Below are 23,598 nucleotides of genomic sequence, written 5' to 3' on the forward strand. Positions count from 1 at the left end.
CCCACCCTTTGGGTAAAACCTATGTGACACAAGACAGATGGCTAGCCACTTACCACACCCCTTTTTCTCGGTAATAAATACGGATTGTGCATGTTTTGAGTCAGAGACTCCTCAGACGATTATGTTGGTAAGCGGTTGACACGTCTCTCATATTTGCATAATAGTTAATAAAACTGTTAGAATGTGCCAAGAGAACGTTGTCTCTGTTTCTTACTCCTTTAAGAGTGTCGATACATGTATTTAGTCCAAGTGACCAGCATCTGCGTCAGTTGGACTGGGCGGTCAGACTGTGATCTTACACAAAAAAGTATCTGCACGGTTGTGTAAGTTTAATTATTTACAGAATTTTTTTGTCTTGTTCTAAAGTGTTATTAACAATTATGACTATGCATACTGACCCTTGGTACAACATTCTATATTCCAACAGATTGAGGACAGCCGGGTGATGATACAAAGTACATTACCACAATGGGGTCAGTTACGGACACCCTTCCTTGTGGCTGCACAGCGTGAGGGGATTTTTGTTTAGTTTTTTATCAGGCTTGAAAGCTGAAGGTAATACAGCCAACTCTTCAAAACTGCGCTGTATGTAAATGTATGTTTGAGTTAGAATATTTAAACCTAAAAAGTGGATTGTTATTTACACGTTAAACCAGAAAAATGGCGAAATATAATGCTAACAACAGATCAGACACGGTACAGCCGACAACCTCTACACATAATCAATCGACCACACCCCAAAATACAAATGAACCAAACATTACTTTGTTACACAGCGATGCACACAATAATCTTTAGATACAAGGCTTGTTAACCAAGCTTAGTAGCCCCCATTTTTCACACGATCTAGTTGACACTCCTTCAAGCTCTCTGATGCAAACTCAGTGCAGTGATGGCGATGTTAGAGTTATACAACGTAATGCGTTTGACAATGTTGAATTACGACAGTTGATAAATTTACAAAATACAGGTGAAGTTGGTGATTTTGGCACATTCTACGCAAGTATTATGGCAGGCTTGGATACTTTGATTGTTAGAGCTTCAGACTTTGTACACGGACCTGGTGATCATCCGCAAATTGAGTTGATTGGTGAATCTCTGATAGACCCCGTACATGTGACCATGAGAGCGGATGAATATAATGAACGCACGTTTGGTAATTTACTTGAAAGTGTTATGCAGAGTAATGCCGAGATAATGATTGATCAGTCACTAGAACTGGTGGTACAAATTGTCAAAAACCGTGAGGGTGGTGCCCCACGACGTAAAGCTCAAACACTGTTGATAGATCAGATTATCAATAAAAAAAGAAGACATTTATATGTGGCTGTGAATAATTTTCTGTTTGTTTGATGGATATGTTGAACCCGCAGTACACATATCCTGAGGCCCTGGTTAGTGGTCGTGAGTTACATAAGGGCGCTGGTTTAGCATTAGCTGATTGTGTGGCATTCACAGATATTGTTTGGTTTGAAGAAATGACAGGGTATAAAATTGTTGTCTTTCACCGAACACGGGATGGTCACTTTACCAAGTTTCAAAACAGCGAGGAAACCCACCCTAGAACTGTCTTTATGTACTTACACGATAACCATTCCTGTGGCATCATGAATCTGAAGGGTTTTCTGGGTGTGTCTTATGTCTGTGACTGGTGCTATACCGGTTTCAACACACGTGGTGATCATGGTTGTAAACATAGCTGTAGTGTCTGTCTTCATGAAGATTGTCATACCCAACCCCGTAACACAAAGCAGTGCCCTGACTGTAAACGGATATGTTATTCGGATTTTTGTTATAGCCAGCATAAACGAAGCACCACAAAAGTGTGGATCGTTTGTTTAGCAGGTGTGACCAGAAGAAATACTGTCTCGATTGCGGCCGTTATTACAATGTTAGTATTACCAACTATAAAGCGCACAGGTGCATGGCTAACATATGTCACAATTTTAACGTGGATCTGGCTTTTGAAATGAATCATCAGTGTTTTATAAAACCCTCCAAGCCCGAGGACCCCAGTGAGCGCTACATATTTTATGATTTTGAGACTATTGCCAATCCGGTGAATGGTGTACACACTGCACATTTTGTGTGTGCAATAAGCTTTGATAACAAGACGTGGTGTTCAGCCGGAGATGGTTGTGTCACTGCTTTTTATCAAAAGTTTAGGCAACCGAAATATAATGACTACACATTTATAGCACACAACTCTAAAGGTTTCGATGGTTACATCTTGATGCATTACCTTGCTAACAATGGTATTGGCACGACACTTATTGCTAATGGTAGCAAGCTCAGTGTGTGAGTGGAATCAGCTTAAAAACACATCCGCAGATGTCAAAGCTTTCTTGAAGACCTTTGGTGCTCCAGAGTGCCTTGACCCTCGGGATGCTCTTTTTGGCGGTCATACTAATGCAATTCATCTGAAGTTTACGGCTCGAGAAGGGGAGACTATTCAGTATAACGATGTCTGTAGTCTTTACCCATTCTGCAACAAGACAAAGACTTATCCGATTGGGCATCCAGACATAATCTTTCGAGATTTCAAACCACTAGACACCTACTTTGGTATTGTTAAGGCTACGGTGTGTCCACTGAAAGGCCTTTATCAGCCCGTTTTACCACACAGGGTCGGCGGTAAACTGTTCTTTCCATTGTGTAGATTATGTGCAGAGTCTGAAAACCAGGTAACTGATTGTTCACATACTGATTCAGAAAGATCTCTAACCGGTACCTGGGTTTCTATTGAGCTGGTTAAGGCTGTTATCAAGGTTATCGTATTGTGGAAGTATTTGAAGTCTGGGATTTTACCAGGACATCAGATGATCTTTTTGCAGATTACATGAGAACATTCCTGAAGCACAAGCAGGAAGCTAGTGGCTTCCCACCATCTGTGGTTGACGATGAGGCTAAAGACCGGTATATCCGTGAATATCATGAAAAGGAGGGTGTGCAGCTTGACAAGGAAAACATTGTTGTAAACAGTGCTAAGCGATCTTTAGCTAAATTGGCAATGAATAGTCTTTGGGGTAAGATGGGTGAGCGGACTAACCTTATGAACACAATGTTAATTATAGATCCGGAGGAGTTTAGCCACTACCTTTTTTCCAGTGAAATAGATGTTGGTTATTTCTCGTTTATCTCAGACACTGTTGCGATGGTACAGTGGCGTTACACAAAACAGACACCAATCAAACCACGTAACGGCAACATTTTTATTGCTGCGTTCACAACCGCTTATGCTAGACTCGAGTTGTATTCACTCTTGGAGAAGTTAGATAGACGTGTACTCTACACAGACACTGATTCTGTGATCTTTGTCACATGCCTTGGGGATTGGGTGCCCCCACTGGGGCCATTCTTGGGTGACTTGACCAATGAGTTACTGGATGGGGAAAGCATAGCTCAATTTGTTAGTGGTGGGCCAAAGACATACGGTTACAAAACCGTGTAGATGTATTGATTGTATAAGTTAGTGAACAGTTGTAAGCTGTTGTAACCAATGAAACAAAATATTAAATGTTTGTAGTATGAGCTGAAACTGAAGGAGCAAGTAGGAGAATAGGAAACCGTGTTCAAGCGGTTGCCGGGGGAGAGAAAGATTTAGTATGTCTGTCTTTGGAGAAACAGGACACGGTTAGAGACACACACATAGTCTGACAGACAAGACAGAAGCCAGATGGGGGGGCAAGAAGATGTTTTCCCTTATAAGGAATAGAACTGGAACTGGACCAATAGCATACTTGCTTTGTGAATTTAACGACTCTATCTTTTGGGCGTAGTAGAAGTATAAAATGATCTGTTGAATGTTGATCCTTAGACATTGTGCGGCGACACTTGTCTCCAAAAGCTTTTGCAATAAATGGAATATGCGGTATGGTAATTGACCTGACTCCCGGTGTTTTATTCTCCTTTCCAACAAACCAACTCGGTGAAGTGTTAGACTTCAACAATTTTGGGGGCTCGGTCCGGGATTGGAAAAAGGGAGAAGGAATTCGACTCGGTCCAGTTGACCTATACGGGACTCACAGGTTCCAGGACCGGTGCATCATAAAAAAGGTAAGCAGAGCCTGTTATATCTAAATCTGCATATTGGCTATGAACTAAATTTTGAACCTGTGGAAAACGTAATGGGACTGGTTTAAATTCAGGAGGGCGAGGCAATTGGTATTGGTTCTGGGGTTGACTACCCTACGCCACTTCCCGACGGGGAAGGTGGAGAGTTGCGAGTTAGAGTCTTGGCAACCAGTCGGGTTAGAGGCCCGAGGACACTGTTGCGATGGTACAGTGGCGTTACACAAAACAAAACAAAAAAGTTCAGCTGGGTTAGAGGCCCAGGGAGTTTGGAACTCCCCAAATTTTTTATAAGAGAACTGGGTTCAAGTCCCAAAAGTGTTGGGTCAGGGACCCGTTCAGCTGGGTTAGAGGCCCAGGGAGTTTGGAACTCCCCGAATTTTTTATAAGAGAACTGGGTTCAAGTCCCAAAAGTGTTGGGTCAGGGACCCGTTAATCATTTGTTAAGCATTCTGAGTCTGGGACTCACAGTAACATAAGTCAGGGAGAAATGGACGGGGAGTTTGAGAGAAAAGTAGATGACGACGGGTGGGATCCAGGTACAGGAAAGTGGAAACAATTGGGGATACAGGTGGCAAATGTAATGACGGTTGTAGGCAGGATGGACCCAATTCAGAAAAAGGGATAGAAGAGAAATTGCGACAAGTGGTGAGTGAGGCAGGATTAAGGATGGAGGAAAGGAGACCATTACATGTTATTTTGTGGAATAAGGAGAAGGATTATTCCAAAAATCGAGATAGAGTTAGAGACAAAAAGGAAACAGCAAAGTTGGTCAAGAGAGGGAGATATAGAGAAAAGGAGAACGAATGGGAAAAGCACCGAAAATAATGGTGTAAATTAGCAGTGTGGTGTCAGGGCGTAGACCATTTGAACAAAGAGAAAAAGGAACAGAAAATTAAGGAGGAGAAAAAGGGAGGAGAGATAGAACCCCCAGCATATGAAGATGACTTGGGGCTTGGTACGGACCGGGCACCATTATATCCAGTCTTACGTTTACAGAGTGGTATATTGTCTTTAGACACACAGAACAGCAAGCCCGTAACTCAAGTCATAGGAAAGCAAGATAAGAGAAAGTTGAGTAGGAAGGCGGAGTCAGAGAGCGAGACAGATACTGAGGGGGAGGTGAAACCGTTCAAGGCAAGGGCAGTGAGAGAGTACGGGAGATACGAAGAGAGGAACGAGAAGGGGAGGCGACTAGGAGATAATAAACAGGAGGAGATTACAGGGGCCAGAAAGAAAAGATCAGGCCGTACTAAAGGCAGGTTAGGTGAGGACTCAAGGTCGGGGTCGGACGATAGTGATACAGTGATAAGGACCAGATCTAGGCAGAACAAAGGAAATTCGCATAGAGGACGGGTGGTACTCACGGGGCAAGCAGTAGGGAGATGGACTGACTCAGACGAAGACCCTGACGCAGACATTAGCGGAGATGGGAGTAAGGGAGACGCAGACATATACCCTCTGCCGCGTACGCCCCCACCAGAACATAAACTACACCATGACGCAGTAGAATCAATTCAAAAGACTCAAAAATGTATACGCGGTCACAAGCAGGGGAAGCTGGTTGTGCTGGGATTCAGCTGCCTCTCTTTAGAGTGGGAGGCGCCGAACCGCGATATAAACCATTGGGGCTGGGAGACGTACAGGCACTGGTAGATAAATTACCCCCGATGGGAGAAGGAGGTGGACTATGGCTGTCACAATTTGATAAACTCACAGCTGGTCAAATGTTGGCACTGGGGGACTGGAGGGCAGTAGCCGCCCGAGCCGTGTCCGCCCAGGCTATGACTGAGATAGAAAAAGGGGCTGCCACTAGGCGGAGCCCTGACAACACCCCTTTCAGTCAGGTGGTCGGGCGCATAGCCATGGCCCTGAGGGAACAATTTCCCTTGCCCGCTGGGGCCCCGATGCCCAAGTTACCTTGGGAAAAAGAGCAACACCCTAGACAGTATCTAGAAGTATGTAAAGAAACATGGGCCAAACACACAGGGCACCACCCGGGGAAGGGAGGTCTGCAGCAGGAGTGGTTTAGAAGGGCGGTCTTAGAGGGACCTCCAGAGAAAATAAAAGAGGAAATTATGGCAAATCCTGACTTGCCGGGTAGTGAATCACACGTATGGGAAAGACACATAGTGCATCATTTACAGAGGGCTAAAGACGAGGAGACAGAGAAAGTCAAACAGATACAGGGACTGAAAGAGAAGTTGTTGCGCTTACAGCTACATAAGCAGATGGCAGCCCTAGGCTCAGGAGAACCTGACACACCCGATTTATACCTTGTTCCCACATTGGCACCCCAACCTCACAGTGGCCGGGGGGCATTCACCGCGCCCTATCGACCAGGGACTCCGAGGGGAGGTTATGGTAGGGGTAGGGGGCGGGGTAGAGACAGAGGGGCTCCAGGAGCCCAAGTCCCATACGGAGCCTGCTTTACGTGTGGTGACCCGAACCACTGGTCCAGAGAGTGCCCACAGAACACTGCAAGGGGCAGAGAATACCCAAACCAAGGGGCAGCTCCAGTTCCCAACCCACACGCCGTCCCACCACCTAGTGCACCTGGACAATACCCACTCTTATGAGGGAGGGTGGGACCAGGCGTGACGGTCTACAGGGGGGGGGGGGGGACAGCGGGGGAAAGGCAGACCCTATGCTGTCCCTGAATATCGACGGGAAGGACTTAACTTATTGGGGAGAGACTTGTTGATAAAACTGGGGGCTAATATCTTATGTTCTCCAGATGGACTAACTGTCACGTTACCAGACGGGACATCGACTTCAAGTGGAGGCCGTGGATCTCCCTCCTCGAGCCGTACTTTCCTCCGCCAGACCCCCCACATGTAACCCTATTTTATGATCGGCAGGGCGATGAGGTGTATAGAGAGGGGTTTGGGGATGTAGTGTGTGGGGACACGTGGCAGGTCGGGTCTAAATTCATATATGTAGGCCCTGAAGGGGTAGCGGCAGATGTACAGTTGACAGAGGAGCAGGATCAATGGTACATGATGGCGGAGGAGTCCGTCCCGTATGTGTCACTGGCCCTGCATCCTAAACACCAAGCAAAAGACCTGGGGCCCATGGTTAAAAGGGCGGTCGAATGTACTGATTGGACACTGTGATGGCAATTTCTAAAATTCCAAAGTTCTATGAAAATGGTAGGTAAGACAGGAGAAATCAATTGCGCAATAAACGGTTTTAATCTTGCTTGCAAGGAGAAAGTATACAGGTTACAAAGTAACGGTGGATAGTTTCTAAATAAAAACATCATTTCGACAGTATTTATTACATAGGAAGAAGGGGTGTGGTAAGATGCTGCCATCTGTTTCATGTCAATCAAACACCTTCCCTTTGTTCTATCAAATGCTATCTTCCCCAACCTTATCCTTCCTGCCATGTTTACTGTAGTGTTTACCCAAAGGGGCCAACTGGCCTTACTGCCCCCTTGCTGTATCTTCTCCTATCCTGTCCTAAAACCCATTGATCTCCATCTGGACAGACAATAGATGCCCCCAATGCAAATACCAGGTCCCACACATTCCTGTACCTATCTTAACAGTGGGACTCAGTCCTTTATACAATCAGAATACATTGTATAAGAAATTTCCACAACAACACTCACTCAGGCGCCAAACGTATTGTACTCACACAGCTGTAAAACGTAAAAATGTTTCACCTGCATTGACCTGGCTAACGCTTTTTTCTGTCTCCCACTAGCAGAGGAACTTCGTGATATTTTTTCTTTCACACATAGGGGTCGGCAATGGCGATACACGAGACTACCACAGGGGTTCACGCTTTCCCCTGGCATATTCAACCAGGTACTGAGGGAAGCGCTGCAGGGATGCTGCCTGCCGACAGGGGTAACTTTGGTCCAGTACGTAGATGACCTGCTGCTGGCGGCCCCGACGGTGGCCGCCTGCATTCAAGCTACGATGATGGTCCTCACCAGACTGACTGAGAAAGGGTTCAAGGTGTCAAAAGAAAAGCTACAGCTGGTAAGGACGCAGGTCTCCTTTCTGGGCAGAGTAATCTCGCAGAAGGGAGCGGGGCTTTCCCCAACACACCGCACAACCATCCTCCACAATCCTAAACCCACTACTGTTCAGGAAATGCTATCATTCCTGGGGCTCACGGGGTACAGCCGCAATTACATCCCAAACTATTCAGGGCTCACAGAGCCACTTAGAGCGCTAGTTAAGGAGCAGGGAATGCGTAAACTTAAAGCCACTCTCAATTGGACTTGCCGGGCCGACCAGGCCTTCATTTTGCTGAAACAACAACTAGCCACCGCAGCTGATTTGGCAATTCCCAACTACACAAAACCATTTTTTCTAGATGTGTCTGAAACTGATCAAGTCATGAACGGGGTCCTGTTTCAGAAAAAAGTGAGAGAGGGCCTTGAGAGAGACGAGCTAGTGAGACATCAAAAGGGGGCTTCCCCACAAGAGAAAACAGAGACGAGCGGGCTCTGGAGAGGGCCAGACGGTAGAGTAATACTTCCACCAGCTATGCGGGGAGATAAATTTGCAGAAGCCCATGGGTTGGGCCATGTAGGGCCAGCACAGATGTTGAGGAACCATTCATGGTAGACATGGTACGTAACTACACTAGGACATGCACCATCTGCACACACCACAACCCAAAACCGACGATCAAACCTGAGATGGGGGCGTTCCCCATGACGACGAGACCTGGACTAGAGATAGTGATAGACTACACGGACATGGGGGAAACAGTACGGGGGTGACGTTACATGTTAGTGTGTGTGGACATGTTCACAGGGTGGCCAGAAGCCTGGCCAGCAAGAAGGGAGGACAGTCAGACAGTGATCAAGTGTTTAGTGAACCAGTACATTCCCAGACACGGCTTCCCAGAGAAAATTAGGTCAGACAATGGGACTCACTTTAAGAACAGTGATTTACAGAAGGTAGAGAGCTTATTGGGCCTAAAACATGCTTTTGGCACTGTGTACCATACACAGTCCCAGGGAAAGGTAGAAAGGATGAACCAAAACTTAAAATACAAGTTGGCTAAGATATGTGCACAGACTAAATTGAACTGGGTGGACGCACTGCCACTGGCACTCATGACGATTCGATGCTCGTTAAATCAGACCACTGGGTTCACCCCATACGAGCTGCTGACGGGGAGACAGCTTCCAGGACCAGCCGCGGGGCCTGCGGTCCCGGAAGGGGAAAAGTGGCCCAAAGATCACAGAGTGTATTTTGATGAATTGCGAGCTCTCGTTTCAGAATTCACCAACAGAGTCGGAGAACGGAGGGACCTGCACCCGCTGGACCAGAACCTGGACCAGAACCTGCCCCAGGCGGAGTGGGTGTTGCTGAAGGTCATCAAGCGAAAGTGGTCGGAGCCAAGGTGGACGGGTCCTCATCAGGTGGTGGAGAGAACGAGTCATGCGGTCCGCCTGAGGGACAAAGGAGAGACCTGGTACCATTGGAGCCAGTGTACACCAGCGCAGGAGCCAGGAAGGTCGCTAACGGACCTCATCCAAACCGGGAAGGAGGAGCTTTCCCCAGCGGGGACGGAAGAAGGACCAACACCAGCCGGACCGGTGCCAGGAGCGGACCCCAGGACACGGCGGGACTACGAGCGAGTGAAGGAGACAGAGGACGGCGTCAGGGGAATAGACTCTTAGGGGAAAGAACTGAAGAATACTGTAACAAAAGGGGGTATAGGACACAGAGTGGCTCCTACCACTCGTACCAAGATGACAGGGTTACAGAGAAAGGTCCGGGGAGATGATAGTAGAATGAAATGGTATATGGGAATTGGTGGAATAATGATATGTGTGTTGTATGTTGCTACAGGTTTTCCTGGCTGGCGTCGAGTCTCCATTTCCACAGCGAGAAGGCAGGGGACACAAAAAGAGGACGCCTGCCTGATGCAGGGAGGGGGTATTGAATTGGATTATATCAAAGGGTCATATACTGCTTTCACGTTTGACCTATGCTCGGTCATAGCTTGCGGGAGATATAATGGCTCGTGGAGGGATTACAACCTGTATGTGTGTCACACTCCAGATGTAAATATGATGTGTGGCGTGATGGGACGTCTGCCGGGTGAGAGGTGGTGCCCGGGATGGGACGAGGTCCGAGCGTATATGGGACAGTGGCAGCCTGGACTCCCGCGGGGACCGAATGCCACTATGTGGAGCTCGTTTAAGTTCCAACGAGATTTCAGCTCCTCCCAGAATCCACTTACTCTTGGAGTGGAGCATGCAGGGACTGACACCAAAGCGTTTATTAAGATTAACATTAGGGTGCCGACCACTAGCTCTCCAGCTGTGGCAGTCACGGGGACTGTGGACACCTCAGCAGGTAAGGTGCAACCGGGGAAGTGGTAGGGGTGGACTATACCAAATTGAAACCGTTAGAGGTGATTGAGAAAGCCACGGGGTATCACGAGAGTAATATTTGGCTTGATTGGATGTTGCAAAATGCCAAAGAACAAGATTTAGGGGACTGTGTGGCCTGTGCCGCAGCCCGACCTCAGCTATACACTGAGCCGGCTCCTTTGTATTCAGAGGACCCTTGGGGATATCAGTGTATGTTAGCTCTTACACATAGCGCTTCCCCTGTGAATTGCATCACCCTGGCAAGGGTGTTTCCTCCGATAGCTAACGACACCAGGGCGGGGCCGTTCACTCCCCATAAAGGGGGAGGGGGATATACCTGTTTCCGCTTCACCAGTCAGAAACCCGTGGGGAACGTTGGAGAAATCCCCCTCGCAGTGGTGTAATGTTACGATACAGAGCGGATCTACTATCGGGGCCCGGTCTGGGCTGTATTACTATTGTGGGGGCACCCGACTCCTGGTAAGAATCCCAACAGGCACCCAGGGGGTATGTGCGATGGTACGGTTAGCAGCACCCTTAGTGCTGATAGGTGACCGAGTTAAAGCACTCCAGGCAAAAAGGAACGATGCCCTTACTCAGCGCCGGCATCGACATGTAATAGGCCGTCGTTCACGTAATACATTCGACCTCACTATGGACTCCCCAACTTATATAGATGCGATAGGGGTCCCTAGAGGGGTCCCCAAAGAATTTAAACTCGCAGACCAAGTCGCGGCAGGATTTGAAAATATTCCTATTCTGTCTGCTTTGTTCCCCGTCACTCCAAACAAGAATGTAGACCGCATTAACTATGTACATTATAATGTCTTACATCTCTCTAATTTGACCCGTGATGCGGTTGAGGGCCTGTCAGAACAGTTGGGCCCCACCTCGTTGATGGCGGTGCAAAATCGCATAGCCCTCGATATGTTATTGGCAGAGAAGGGCGGGGTGTGTGCGATGTTTGGGGACATGTGTTGTACTTTCATTCCTAACAATACAGCTCCGGACGGGTCGGTTGCTAAGGCGCTGCAGGGCCTTAGGACTCTCTCGCGAACTATGCACGAGCATTCCGGGATAGATATTCCGCTGGAGGAATGGATGACCTCGATGTTCGGCCAGTGGAAAGGTTTGATAATGTCTGTTCTTTTATCGCTTTCTACATTTGGTGCTATAATGGTTACTTGTGGGTGTTGTTGTATCCCATGCATAAGAGGGCTTGCCATGAGAGTGATCTCTACAGCCATTGAGAAGGCTCCAGGACCGCCAACAGGGATGCTGATGCCTCTACTGGAGCAGCATGACCCGGGAGGACTGGAGCTTGGCGAATAGGGGTGATCTCTCTGGGGAGAGATCAAAAGGGGGAATTGTAGATGTATTGATTGTATAAGTTAGTGAACTGTTGTAAGCTGTTGTAACCAATGAAACAAAATATTAAATGTTTGTAGTATGAGTTGAAACTGAAGGAGCAAGTAGGAGAATAGGAAACCCTGTTCAAGCGGTTGCCGGGGAGAGAAAGATTTAGTATGTCTGTCTTTGGAGAAACAGGACACGGTTAGAGACACACACATAGTCTGACAGACAAGACAGAAACCAGATGGGGGGGCAAGAAGATGTTTGCATTTACCCTTATAAGGAATAGAACTGGAACTGGACCAATAGCATACTTGCTTTGTGAATTTAACGACTCTATCTTTTGGGCGTAGTAGAAGTATAAAAAGATCTGTTGAATGTTGATCCTTAGACATTGTGCAGTGACACTTGTCTCCAAAAGCTTTTGTAATAAACGGATATGCGGTATGGTAATTGACCTGATTCCTGGTGTTTTATTCTCCTTTCCAACAAACCAACTCGGTGAAGTGTTAGACTTTAACAACCGTTAAAGGTCTGACCTGTCTCAAAGCAAAAAGCATTATGCTCACAGCTACAACACAACCATTGTTAATTTGGAGACGCTAACACGACTGGTTGACAACTTTGTACGGGGTGAGGGCGGTGATGATGATCATGTCCTTGCTAATGCAGACACAATTGCTAGAGATAAAAGAACATTCACGTTGAAAAACGGGGTAGTGTCCAAGCGTTTCAGAGTTGTGTACAACAAGCGTGTACTGCTCCCTGATTACAGCACAAGGCCTTATGGGTACTAAACCACAGTCTAGGATGGATAGCGGATGGACACCCGTTCAGCTGTGTCATTAGTGGCCCCAGTAACTCTGGTAAAACATATTTTGTGAAGATGTTGCTGGATAATGCTGAGGTTGTTTTCTCCAAAGAAATTCTAAATATCGTCTGGGTTTATTCATGTTGGCAACCGTTTTATGACGAAATGTTGAAGGTAAGGGAGTTTAATTTTATAGAAGGTCTACCAACATCGCTGTGTGATGACTGTCACGTTGTTAGATAGGGAGACGGAGGCAAGTGCAGAAGTTCGAGGGTTTACCCCTTTTATTAAACAAAAAATAACGAAGAAACTAAACTGAGTGCCGGGCACTACGATAAGTCCAATGGCGCACAACAGGCGCACAACAGGCGCACAACAGGCGCACAACAGGCGCACAACAGGCGCACAACAGGCGCACAACAGGTGTTCATAACATATACACACACAATGACCAACAAGGACAAGGAGAAAAGGGCTGAACTAAATACACTGAGAAACGAGGAGAACAGAAACAGGTGGGGGCTAAAACACAGGTGAACTGAATATACCGTTTAACAGAAACAAGAACAGGAAAGACCATACAAGGACAAGACAAGGAAACACAGAAAACATGAAGTGGAATGGCCCCTTCAGGAAGAGACCATTACGATGACAATCTGCTACCGATTCAGAAAAACAACCTTTTAATTATTGATGATTTAATGAAAAGTGCATCAGAGAGTTTGGAGATGGAGAGAGTTTTCACACAATATTCACACCACCGTACCCTGAGAGCAATTTACCTTGTCCAAAACATGTTTGTTAAAGGCAAATCTAGTAGAACTATTAACTTGAACACAAACTACCTCATCTTGTTTAAAAACCCCCGCGACTATCAGCAGATTAGCATTTTAGGCAGACGGATATATCCCGGTCTTTCTCGATTCTTCATGGAGAGTTTTAAAGATGCAACACATCCGCCTTTTGGTTATTTACTTATTGACTTTAAAGCTACAACACCAGAAGACTACCATCTGAGAACAGGGTTATCTTCAGGGGATTGGCCTGTCGTGTACGTTCCTAAGAAAGTTTGATCATGTCTACACGCATTCGTAGAAATTTACCACTTCTGAAGATGATATTTAAGGCACCGGCAAGTCAACGAAAAGTTATTTTAGAATCAGCATCCACCGACCTCATTCTATCACTCTGTGAAATAGCGCTTAATCTAAGGCGCAGAAATTTACCCTTAACCGAGTCGCAGCTCCGAAAAGTAAAGAGGCAAAAAGCCAAAATTATATACATGTTTAGAAAGAACACTTCAGTCACAAGGAAAAGAAAAACCATCAACCAATCTGGAGGTTTTCTACTGCCGTTACTAAGCGTTGCAGTTCCATTCTTAACCAGTGTAATTGCATCGAGACAGGGTTAAACAACATGGAGCATGCTCAGAAAATGTTTCTGGTGCCACAACATCAGTTAGAAAAACTGCGAGAATCCAAAACGACTAGCACCGATGTAAGACAATCTGTTGAAAATGACTTGGACTCATCGATTCGCAATATACTGTTTAAGCCTGATATGGATTTACATGAGAAAGCTAAAAGATACTCTGCCATTTTACAAAGATTTTTGGCTGTTGTGCGACAGGGGGAGCTTGATACAAACACACTGACTTTAAGTCTACCCAGGTCTGAGACAGGGTCTGATGTTGTAAACGTGACTGAGACTAAGCAAACTGTTGACCGAAATGTTGACCTTGTTGATGAAATTTTGGATAATGTGCCTGCGAGGTGTAGAAAGAATGTTGAATATGTTCTTAATAGAATGCACAGGTCTAAAGATTTGACTTCATGGAATTCAAATGGTGAATTCGTTTTCAAAGGAGAGATAATCAAAGGCTCGCACCTGTTGGATCTTGTTAAAAGTGTGACAGCAACCAATACAATTGCTGACGATAGAAGACTGTTGGGGTGGGGGGTGTTTTTAGAGGCCATGGCAAGTCTCAACATGCCTTTTACAACTATTCCAAATGCGCTTGTAAGACGTAAAATCAATTTGTATAAACAAACGTCTGGTGACACAATGGATGATTTAGCCACACCACCAGCAACTGGTTTTCAACCAACCAAAGCTTTCTTTGAACCCCCTACCACGGACCCCACAAAATGGCTTCCATTTTAATGTGTTTTTATTTTATGCTTTTTTAATAATTTGTGATTCATTGTATGTTTGTTTTACCTTGAATAACTGTTGTATGAAAAATACTATGTAAACATTGATGTGGTTTTACAAATGTTTTTATTTTTGAATAATAAAGTTGATATACATGTGATTGGCTTTTCTATTTATTCAACAACCATGGCACAAATTAAACGTTTCACAAGATTGAGCATGTTGTATGCAATTAAACATTTGCTTATCACGCTTACTCTGGTAAGCTACAAACTTTGAGACTAGGGCATCATTTTCTCGGAAATCATCAACATAGAAATACATAAAATCTTTATAACTCAGACCTTTTGTCATTAGAAAGAGAAAGAACACACAATGCTGTCCACACGTGGTTGAAACCAGGTCCTGTACTTGTTTTGAACTGTATTCCACGTTCTCACAGGTTTTCAGAAAGTCATTGATTGACTTGGGAAAATATGTAAAATCCGGGGGGTTTCGAAAACTGTCATAAAACCTTCCAATGCCATCATCCATGATGTAAATAGCCAGCCAGTGCTCCCCAGGGTGATGGCTTGGGTGTGTATTAACAATCATCATTGATGCAACATCTCGGACAGGCACCCTAAGTAGTTGGTCGCTTGCCAGCACACCATAGAAATGGGTCCTAGATGAAAATTGGTTCACCACACTGGTCAACTTCCGGTAAAACTGTCATTGTCCACCAATCCGATTACAATACATTTTGGCAGAGGTCCTAAAAATAGGTTTTCCTGGTTGCAAACACGACCCCCAGCCGGTAAACTAAATGTCTTCATACACACTCTTTCAATTGGGTACTTGGCATTGGTTGAGAGTAGCGCTTGAGCGTGTCCAAGTTGCACGGCTGGCGAAACAGACACTTTCTTGACAAATAGTGACCAATCATTTCAAATGTTGTACTATCCGCTGAATAGGCTGCCGTAAGTCCATCGTTCTCGCCTGCAATTTTGTGGTATAGCACGAACTCGTGTTGCTTGGATAGACATGTCTCGATGAATTACTGGGGAGCATTATGTAGAAGCCACCGTCACCCATGCTGATCGCAGTCAATATAAATTACGTGATCCTGTAAATCCTGGAGTTTTATCCAGTTTCTAGGTCAACCACGTGTTCCGATGGTATCCAGCTGTTGGATTTCTCAGGCCAACCAAGCCATTTCACAAGACACATTTTCCTTCCTTTCTGTACTTTCTCATTCAAAACTGCTTCCACTTTAAAAGTTTTATCCTTAGCCACGATTATTTTCAGCAATTCCTGTTCATAAAAGGTCCCAACTATCACATCACCATTGTAATCTTTTATTCTATATACAGGAGGTACCCGAGGAATGCATTCTGTTATTGTAAAATATTCATCTGTGTACCCTTTTTCATAGCCTTTTGTAAACGCACCTCTCAGCTTTGAGAGTCTCACTGTATCCCCAACCTGGAACTTGTAGCTTTGATTACCATTTCTCATTAATGTTGTGCCATACAGGTTCTTGAGAACTAATCTAACATTTTCTTCACAAACGTCAGCAGGCTTCATCTCAATAGACCGATGGTAGCTATGGTTGTACCCACGAACTAAATCTTGAATAACCTCAACATTGCGATGAGTGTTGGCAGCTGTCAGATACCTCCACATTCGTGATTTAATTGTTTTATTAAACCTCTCAACGATACTCGCTTTGACACCATTTCCTGTAGCAAAATGTTTTATGTTGTACTTCTTCATCAACATTTAAAAATGTGAATTAAAAAACTCCTTCCCCTTGTCCGTTTCTTTTAATATGTCTTCAAATGCTCGCTTTACCTCTATAGCGCTTTTATTTCTCAGTATGCGAATCCATACGTATTTGCTTAATACATCTATGCATGTTAACATAAATTTTATGTTATCGTTTTCCACACTTTGAGCACTCATGTCAACCAAATCCAGCTGAAATTTGAGAATTTATATCATGAATAATAACTCTATTTCTTTTAAAATGTATAGCTACAGGCCTGTGTAGCGTGTATGTATCCTGGGCGAGCAGCCAGTCATCGGCCTCACCATTTTTGAGGATCTCCCCGGTTTTTTTCATGTATGCTCTTTTCAAACCCTCTCTACCCACATAAGCACCAGGGTTTGCCGGGTCGTAGTAAATACTTTTCATAACCTGTTCAGACATCGTAGAGTGTTTCGAGCAATAATGAGAATTAATACATGTTTAACAATGTTTTATTTGAGTTTTCGAAATTACACAACCAAGATATTCAGAAAAGTTACACAAACATTCAGATTTCTCATAGTCTTTGTTTATATACATATTAACATGAGAACTGAAGCTACCCTGGCCTTAGACAACAGACTCTTTGCTTTCATCACACCATGACGCCGCTGCATCGCATACAACATCCTCATTAAATTTGTCCATGTATTCATCCCTGTTCTCACTCAGTCTCTGTGTGATGTTCGGCTCCAACTTGAGCTCATGCAGAAAGTTCTCAGCGGCCTTGTGAACATCAGTCATCGGTGCGAGAAAACCTGATGCGTTCAAAGCCTTGACCAACACATGTTTCAGTCGCGGTGTTAAAACTGTCGCCACAATGTCATCATAATGGGCCTAAAAAAAATACTCAGGCGGTTTGAGACATGAATGTCATCCCAGGCGTCACACAGCCAGTCCTCAGCCTTGGGTTCTTCAATCACCGCTTGGTTGTAATCTTGAGACATGTTTCGTAAATTCTTCCGACTGCTTGATAGTCTCAGGTGGTCTGTCGGTTTTTATGCAGTGCTGAGGACGGTGTTAGCTTAAGGCGGGGCTTCAGGGTCTTAGGTCAGTGGATCCGTCCGCAGTCACAATCTAACCTGCTGACATTTTCCGGAAATAACTCCAATCTAACAGAGTCATACCCTCGACAACTTTAAACAGTACATCTACTGCATTATGTGGGCCTTGTTTTGGCCCCAAATAAAACACTTTTCGAAAGTTGACCCATAAACTGGCATTAAAAACCATCTGATCAGTCACACCAGCCTTAAACACTTGGCCTTCGGGTAATTCATAAAATGCCACCTCCGGTAGCTCTGGGTTGAAGATGTATCCACCGATCCGACCATCGTCCAATTTCCACTCCTGTGCCAACATATCCTGGTGTAGTTGATGGATTCGGGTGAAACTCTGCATCGGTTTCTTCGGGGCTGGCATGTTGATTGCATCTCTGCGGTCCATTTGTAATTTCTTACCAAATCGCTGAGCTGCGTTTAAGCTGTTAGCCTTCACCGGTGTTTCACCCAAAACATTGATCGCAGCACAATCCTCCATGTTTTGTAATGTGTAGGTACGTTCGCTCATGCAAGTCTGAATGACCATCACCGATGTCTGTGTGATTTAAATACACAGAACACACCAATCACCCCATAAAACATGAATGGTTAACAACCACCGGTTGTGTGCCAGCTGTTGCACAACTTGTCAGAAGATAAAACACCTGGGTTTTAGATTTGCCGAACACCATTTGTTGAACACCAATCATCTTACCGCAGACACAACACTTATTTATTGCCTGGGAATTTAACATTCCGGAACCCTAAGCCCCATTTGTTAATCATCAATCATAACCCACCTGTTATAACACTAGTCTGGTTTGCTCATCAGGCGTTGTAAAACATCAAACACTGACACATCAATGTAATCATAAATTACAAAGTCACCGGACATGCATACGTCACTCCTGAAGTCCTGCCCTAACACACGTCATACAGGAAGTCCCACCCTAACATACATCATACAGGAAGTCCCACCCTAACATACGTCATAACGGAATTCCCACCCTACAAACCGGATGTCCCGCCCACCTGTCACATCATAAATCACCATTCTGACACATTATACCCTACACTAACTACTAACATTTGATATGTTGTTATTGTACTATTTACGAATGAATATGTCAATGTATTCTGTTTTTATTAACATTTTACACAGCATCTTAACTTTTTAAGATAAAAAGTGGCAGCAGTTTATACGACAAGTATTTGTATTGCAATCCACGTCTGTGTGTTTATGAGGGAACTTGATAAAAACATGGCAAATCGGTTCCCCCATCAGGAAAAAAGGCTACTTCCATCTTGGGAGAAGGATTGGAGATAATGTTACATATTTAGGATTTTGGAATTATTGGTTAAGGTTTGGCTTAGGCTTCAAGGCTAGGTTAAGTTTAGGTATAAAGGTTTTGTTATGATGGTTAAGGTTGGGGTTCTGTTTCTGCTTCAGGGTTAGGTCTCTGGTCTGCACAAAGATGCACAAAGACAAATGCACGTGTGTGTGTGAAGCAAGATGTAAAAGTACAAAAACAGGATATGATATAATATTTTTGCACACATTTTGGAAGAAATTGGGAAGTTGTAAATCCTAACAAAGTAAATCAACTTATATCTTTACCTGTTTGATTTTTGTTGGTCCCTTCCTGGGTGATATTCAAATTTGCTCTCGTCCCTTTGCTGTTGTCACCACCATGTTTGCAGACACAAACCACAGAGTTGTTAGTTTGGTTTCTGACAGGCAGGCTGATGGTGCTGGTCACTGAAGACCCAGATACTGATGTAGTGAGGTTGTACTCTGTGACGTTATTCAGCACAGGCCACTTGATGAGGGGCACAGGAACCCCCTGACAGATACACACACAGGTCATGACCCCTGCCTGGACCACACACCCAGAACCACTGAGAACAGGAGGACGGACTGAAATCAGAGAGACAAATATCAGTGATGGGTTAATGGTAATAACAGTCTTCAGAAAATAGCAAATTATTATGTACTTCATAATTCAAGTTTCTACTGTTTCTACTTAAAAATCCCAGTGACAACAGAGGAAGCTGTCAGTCCTGTTACAGTGTTGTGTTGTGAATACATACTGCCCACCATCTTCTCATGTCACATTGGAGATGGTGTGAGAGTAATTTGCATTGTACTCTGAAATATTGTCCTTGTCCCACTATTAGTAATGCCGATATTGGAAAGAGTTCATTTTGAGTTGGTAAAGGGAGGGTGGTCGAACTTTGTGTATATGATGTTTTAAAAAATGCACGATGCTACCCAGAATAAAAATATTTCCACTTACAACAGAACCCGCCCCCTCCCTTAAAACAGTTGCACCCCCTCCCCCTCTAAATATTATGAACATGATAAGGTAGGCTCACCTCATTAAATCAATTTCAACTTCCTGCTGCTAACAGAATTACTTCCCCCACTGACAGTCTACCTACCCCAAACAGGACTGAACCAGTGATCCCCTGCTTCATAAAACACCGGACCGTCGTTCTTGCCAATGTTCTCACCATGTTAGCTATGTAGAGTGACTTTGCTGGTTTTTATCTCTGTTACATATTTTGATCAATCAGGAGCTCAGCAAAGGGACACTGTCTAATGATGTGAAAAGAGCTTGTCGAGTCCTCATCTGCCTGAACTTCTGAGAGCGGTCCAACATCCCAGGGATGTAATGAGGGTTGGGAGTTAACTGGTCTTCTTACCAAGGGAGTTACAAGGAACTAGGTTTGCATCAAGGAAAACTAAACACACCGAAACAAAATCTAACAAGACAGGTAACATGTACACAACAGAATGGATTCTGCTCTTATTCTTGGTCCATTCTCCACTGATCAGTTTGGTCAAGCCCATAAAAGACAATGAACTGAAATAGCAATTTGGGCCTGGGGAAGAGGTTAGAACATCAACCCATAATTCCTAGTATTCTACACTGTAAAAAAGGCAATTGATTAGATGTTAGGGGAGTGGAAGTAATTATGTTTTCTGTGTGAATTAATTTGAGAAGAAATTATATTTGTAACGTCTCATCAGGGGAGGCAGGACACACATGCAGAGGTCTGTACATAAACAGGTATTTAATAAACAGAAGAACTCACAACTAGGACGACAGACATTAAGAAGAACAATGAATAATAAGAAACACTATGGCAGGAGGATATTAAATAGGAAAAAGATTGGGTAAACAAGGCACAGGTGAATTCAATGAACACAGGGGATTCAAACAGAACAAAGAAACAGACTACCTGGAACATAAAAACGCTGAACATAGACATAGCACAGGCCATGTCTGGCTGTTACAATTAAATGTTAAAAAACACACAGCTTTCCCTGAGTAAAAATGCACATAACATTTTCTTTCACTCTTTCATTTTCAGTTGTTCAGGAGTCTTTCACATCTTTGAAGTTTTAGAAACTATGCTGGTTGAGGGCCTCATAACAACAGATGATCATTAAAATAGAGAGGCTGCTGTTCCATTGTTTCCTGTACTGTCTTTCTCAAAAGACCCTGGAGTTTCTGCTGCTGGGTGGGTCATGTTTTCTGCTGGACTTAAGAGAACTGGATTCATAAGTGAAATTATGCTTGTTTGACTAGATTAGATCAAAGCAGAATCAGTGTCTGCAAGATTGCATATCAAGGAAATTTTAGCACAACTAAATATAATAACATGTGTTATTATATACATATGTGTGACCTGTAAACTAATAGTGATTTGCTGACTGGGAGGGTGGGGAAATAAGGAGAAAAACTGCAGAAAGTCGGATCAGCAGCGAAAGGCAGAACAATGCCACAATGAAGTAACAGTGTGTAGCCTACATACTATTTGCCTCTTAACAAGGTGCTTTCAAGAGGAAAGACATTGTGCTTTTAAGACAACATAGATTGTCTAGAAATATAGGTTAATGGAGTATTTGGTATTGGCACTACTCACAAGTCACATTCAAAGTCACTGTTTCTTCAGTTTTGATCTTCTCATTGAAGGTCACCTGACATGTGACATTGATACCATTGTGCTCAGCAGAGGGGGTAAAGGTCAAAGTTGAGAGGTGGGTTGTGTTGACACTGGTCAAGTTCTCTATTTTCTGTATGGTGGTGTTGTCTGGGAACTCAGTCGTGTTGTCTCCTGGTCTTCTCCATCTCCATGTGATGCTGGGTGGTCTTCCAGAGCAGAATCCTGGGGCGATGCAGGTCATAGAGATTGTTTCTCCCTCAGTCAGAGCAGGAATCAACACTGAGGGTTTCTGAGTCAGATCTTCATACAGGAAGTAAAAACACAGAAGTGAGTTGATACACAATCAGATTCATAAATTGTCTGCATTTATATGCTACATCTGAAAAGGTGTTTAAGAGAGGACTTTGATATTGAGACTTGGGGAGGGATTTGGCCAGTGCACCTTTCAACCACAGTAATTTTACAGTATTCTGTAAATGTAACCAGCAATAATCATGTGTAAAAGTCAATAGTCAGTAGTCTGTTATTGTCAGTCATGTGTAACAGCCAGTAGTCAGTAGTCTGTTAATGTACATTTTAATAGTTATGTAATAAAGTCACTACTTGGTAGTATGTTACTATAGCTGGTAATACTCATGTATGATAGTGAATAATTAGTAGTCTCTTTAACTCGTAATAGTCATGTGTAATAATCACGTTATACCTGTCACTGTGATATTAACTTTGTCTTTGTATGTATATCCACTAGCTTTAAATTTTATTCTAAATTGATATTTTCCTTGGTCATTTTCATTGATGCTGTTGATGATCATACTGCAGTTCTTCTTTGACAAGTCTCTCTCCAGTAGAGACACTCTCTGACGGTAATCTTCCTTAACGTTAGAGGGCTGTTCAGAAGAGAAAATTGCTTCTTTTTTGTTGGTACATCCTTCATCTTGACATTTAAACCATAATGCATCTTTAGGCTGGAATTTATCTGGGTGTGTGAAGGTGCATGAAATAACAGCACATAGACCAGTCTGTACTGTTATCTCAGCTGGATAGATGGTGATGTTGTATCTGTCTGGCACTGGAGGCTTTCCACCTTTTGAAGAGAAATAAATACAGACAGGAGTAATACAGAACACGTTACTGCTGTCACATATTAGATGTTTCAGTAACTGCTGAGATATTGACCCACATTGATGACCATGTTGACAACTACTAAAGATTATCATAATATTAAACAGTAACGAGTAAATGGACTTTACCCTCACACAATCTCTCTGTCAGAAGTAGAGTCCAGATGAGGAGCCACATCCTGCCTCCACTTCCTCCAGGATCAACTACAGAACCAGGGTTTCTCCTGTGGTACCTCTAATGGCCTGGCACATTGGAGTGGAACAGAATGAGACATGGAGTTAAATAGCAATATAAAGCAACACACATCTGAAATCAGTGTTTCATTACACTATATGCTACAATGTCATTCATAACAGCATTCTTGGCACATTTATTTAAGTTGTACTTTATGACACCTGGAAAAATATAACATGTAACATGTCATAGTGGAATATGTACTGCAGTGGCCTAAGGTGGTCCAGCCATCTGATCTGCTGACTCCACTACACATGTATCCCTCCAGCATGGGATTGAATCCAACCTACAGCCTTTCTGAATATCTCAACTCTTCTGTCAGTCCTACTTTTCAAATTATACATGAAATTGAAAGGAAAATATACATTTAAAGGATGATTCAATGGATGGGTGCATTTACATGGAGTTTCATGGACACTAATGGACATTTGAAATTTATGTTAATGTACATAAAAATATGAAAATTCAAGAGACATAGATGTTCATCTTGGGACACAATTAGTAAACATAACACAAATGTAAAGAAATTAACTTGATATTGTATAATAGAAAATGTGCTAGTGATCCACTTCATGTTTTCTGTTTGTCCTTGTCTTGTCCTTGTATGGTCTTTCCTTTTCTTGTTTCGGTTAATCAGTATATTCATTTCACCTGTGTTTAGCCACCACCTGTTTCTGTTCTCCTCGTTAGTCTGTGTATTTAGTTCAGCCATTTTCTC

General features: G+C 43.8%; 1 protein-coding gene across 9 annotated transcripts in view; it reads right to left on the bottom strand.

Moving 5' to 3' along the window:
* LOC105010061 (sialic acid-binding Ig-like lectin 12) overlaps window positions 1–23,598 on the bottom strand; it is a 30,030-nt gene that overhangs the window by 2,291 nt on the left and 4,141 nt on the right. For 6 of the 9 annotated variants that reach the window (XM_034288835.1, XM_034288834.1, XM_034288837.1 and 3 more), the window contains 4 exons: window positions 22,775–22,888; window positions 22,228–22,608; window positions 21,504–21,824; window positions 19,189–19,488 (listed from right to left, as the gene is read on the bottom strand). In XM_034288835.1, coding sequence (XP_034144726.1) covers window positions 19,189–19,488; window positions 21,504–21,824; window positions 22,228–22,608; window positions 22,775–22,823 — 1,051 coding nt within the window. In that variant the 5' untranslated portion in view covers window positions 22,824–22,888. The remainder of the gene's footprint in view (window positions 1–19,188; window positions 19,489–21,503; window positions 21,825–22,227; window positions 22,609–22,774; window positions 22,889–23,598) is intronic. The other 3 variants (XM_034288841.1, XM_034288838.1, XM_034288839.1) reach the window with 3 other exon arrangements.

Source organism: Esox lucius, chromosome 20 (genome assembly GCF_011004845.1).
Source record: "Esox lucius isolate fEsoLuc1 chromosome 20, fEsoLuc1.pri, whole genome shotgun sequence".
NCBI lineage: Eukaryota > Metazoa > Chordata > Actinopteri > Esociformes > Esocidae > Esox > Esox lucius.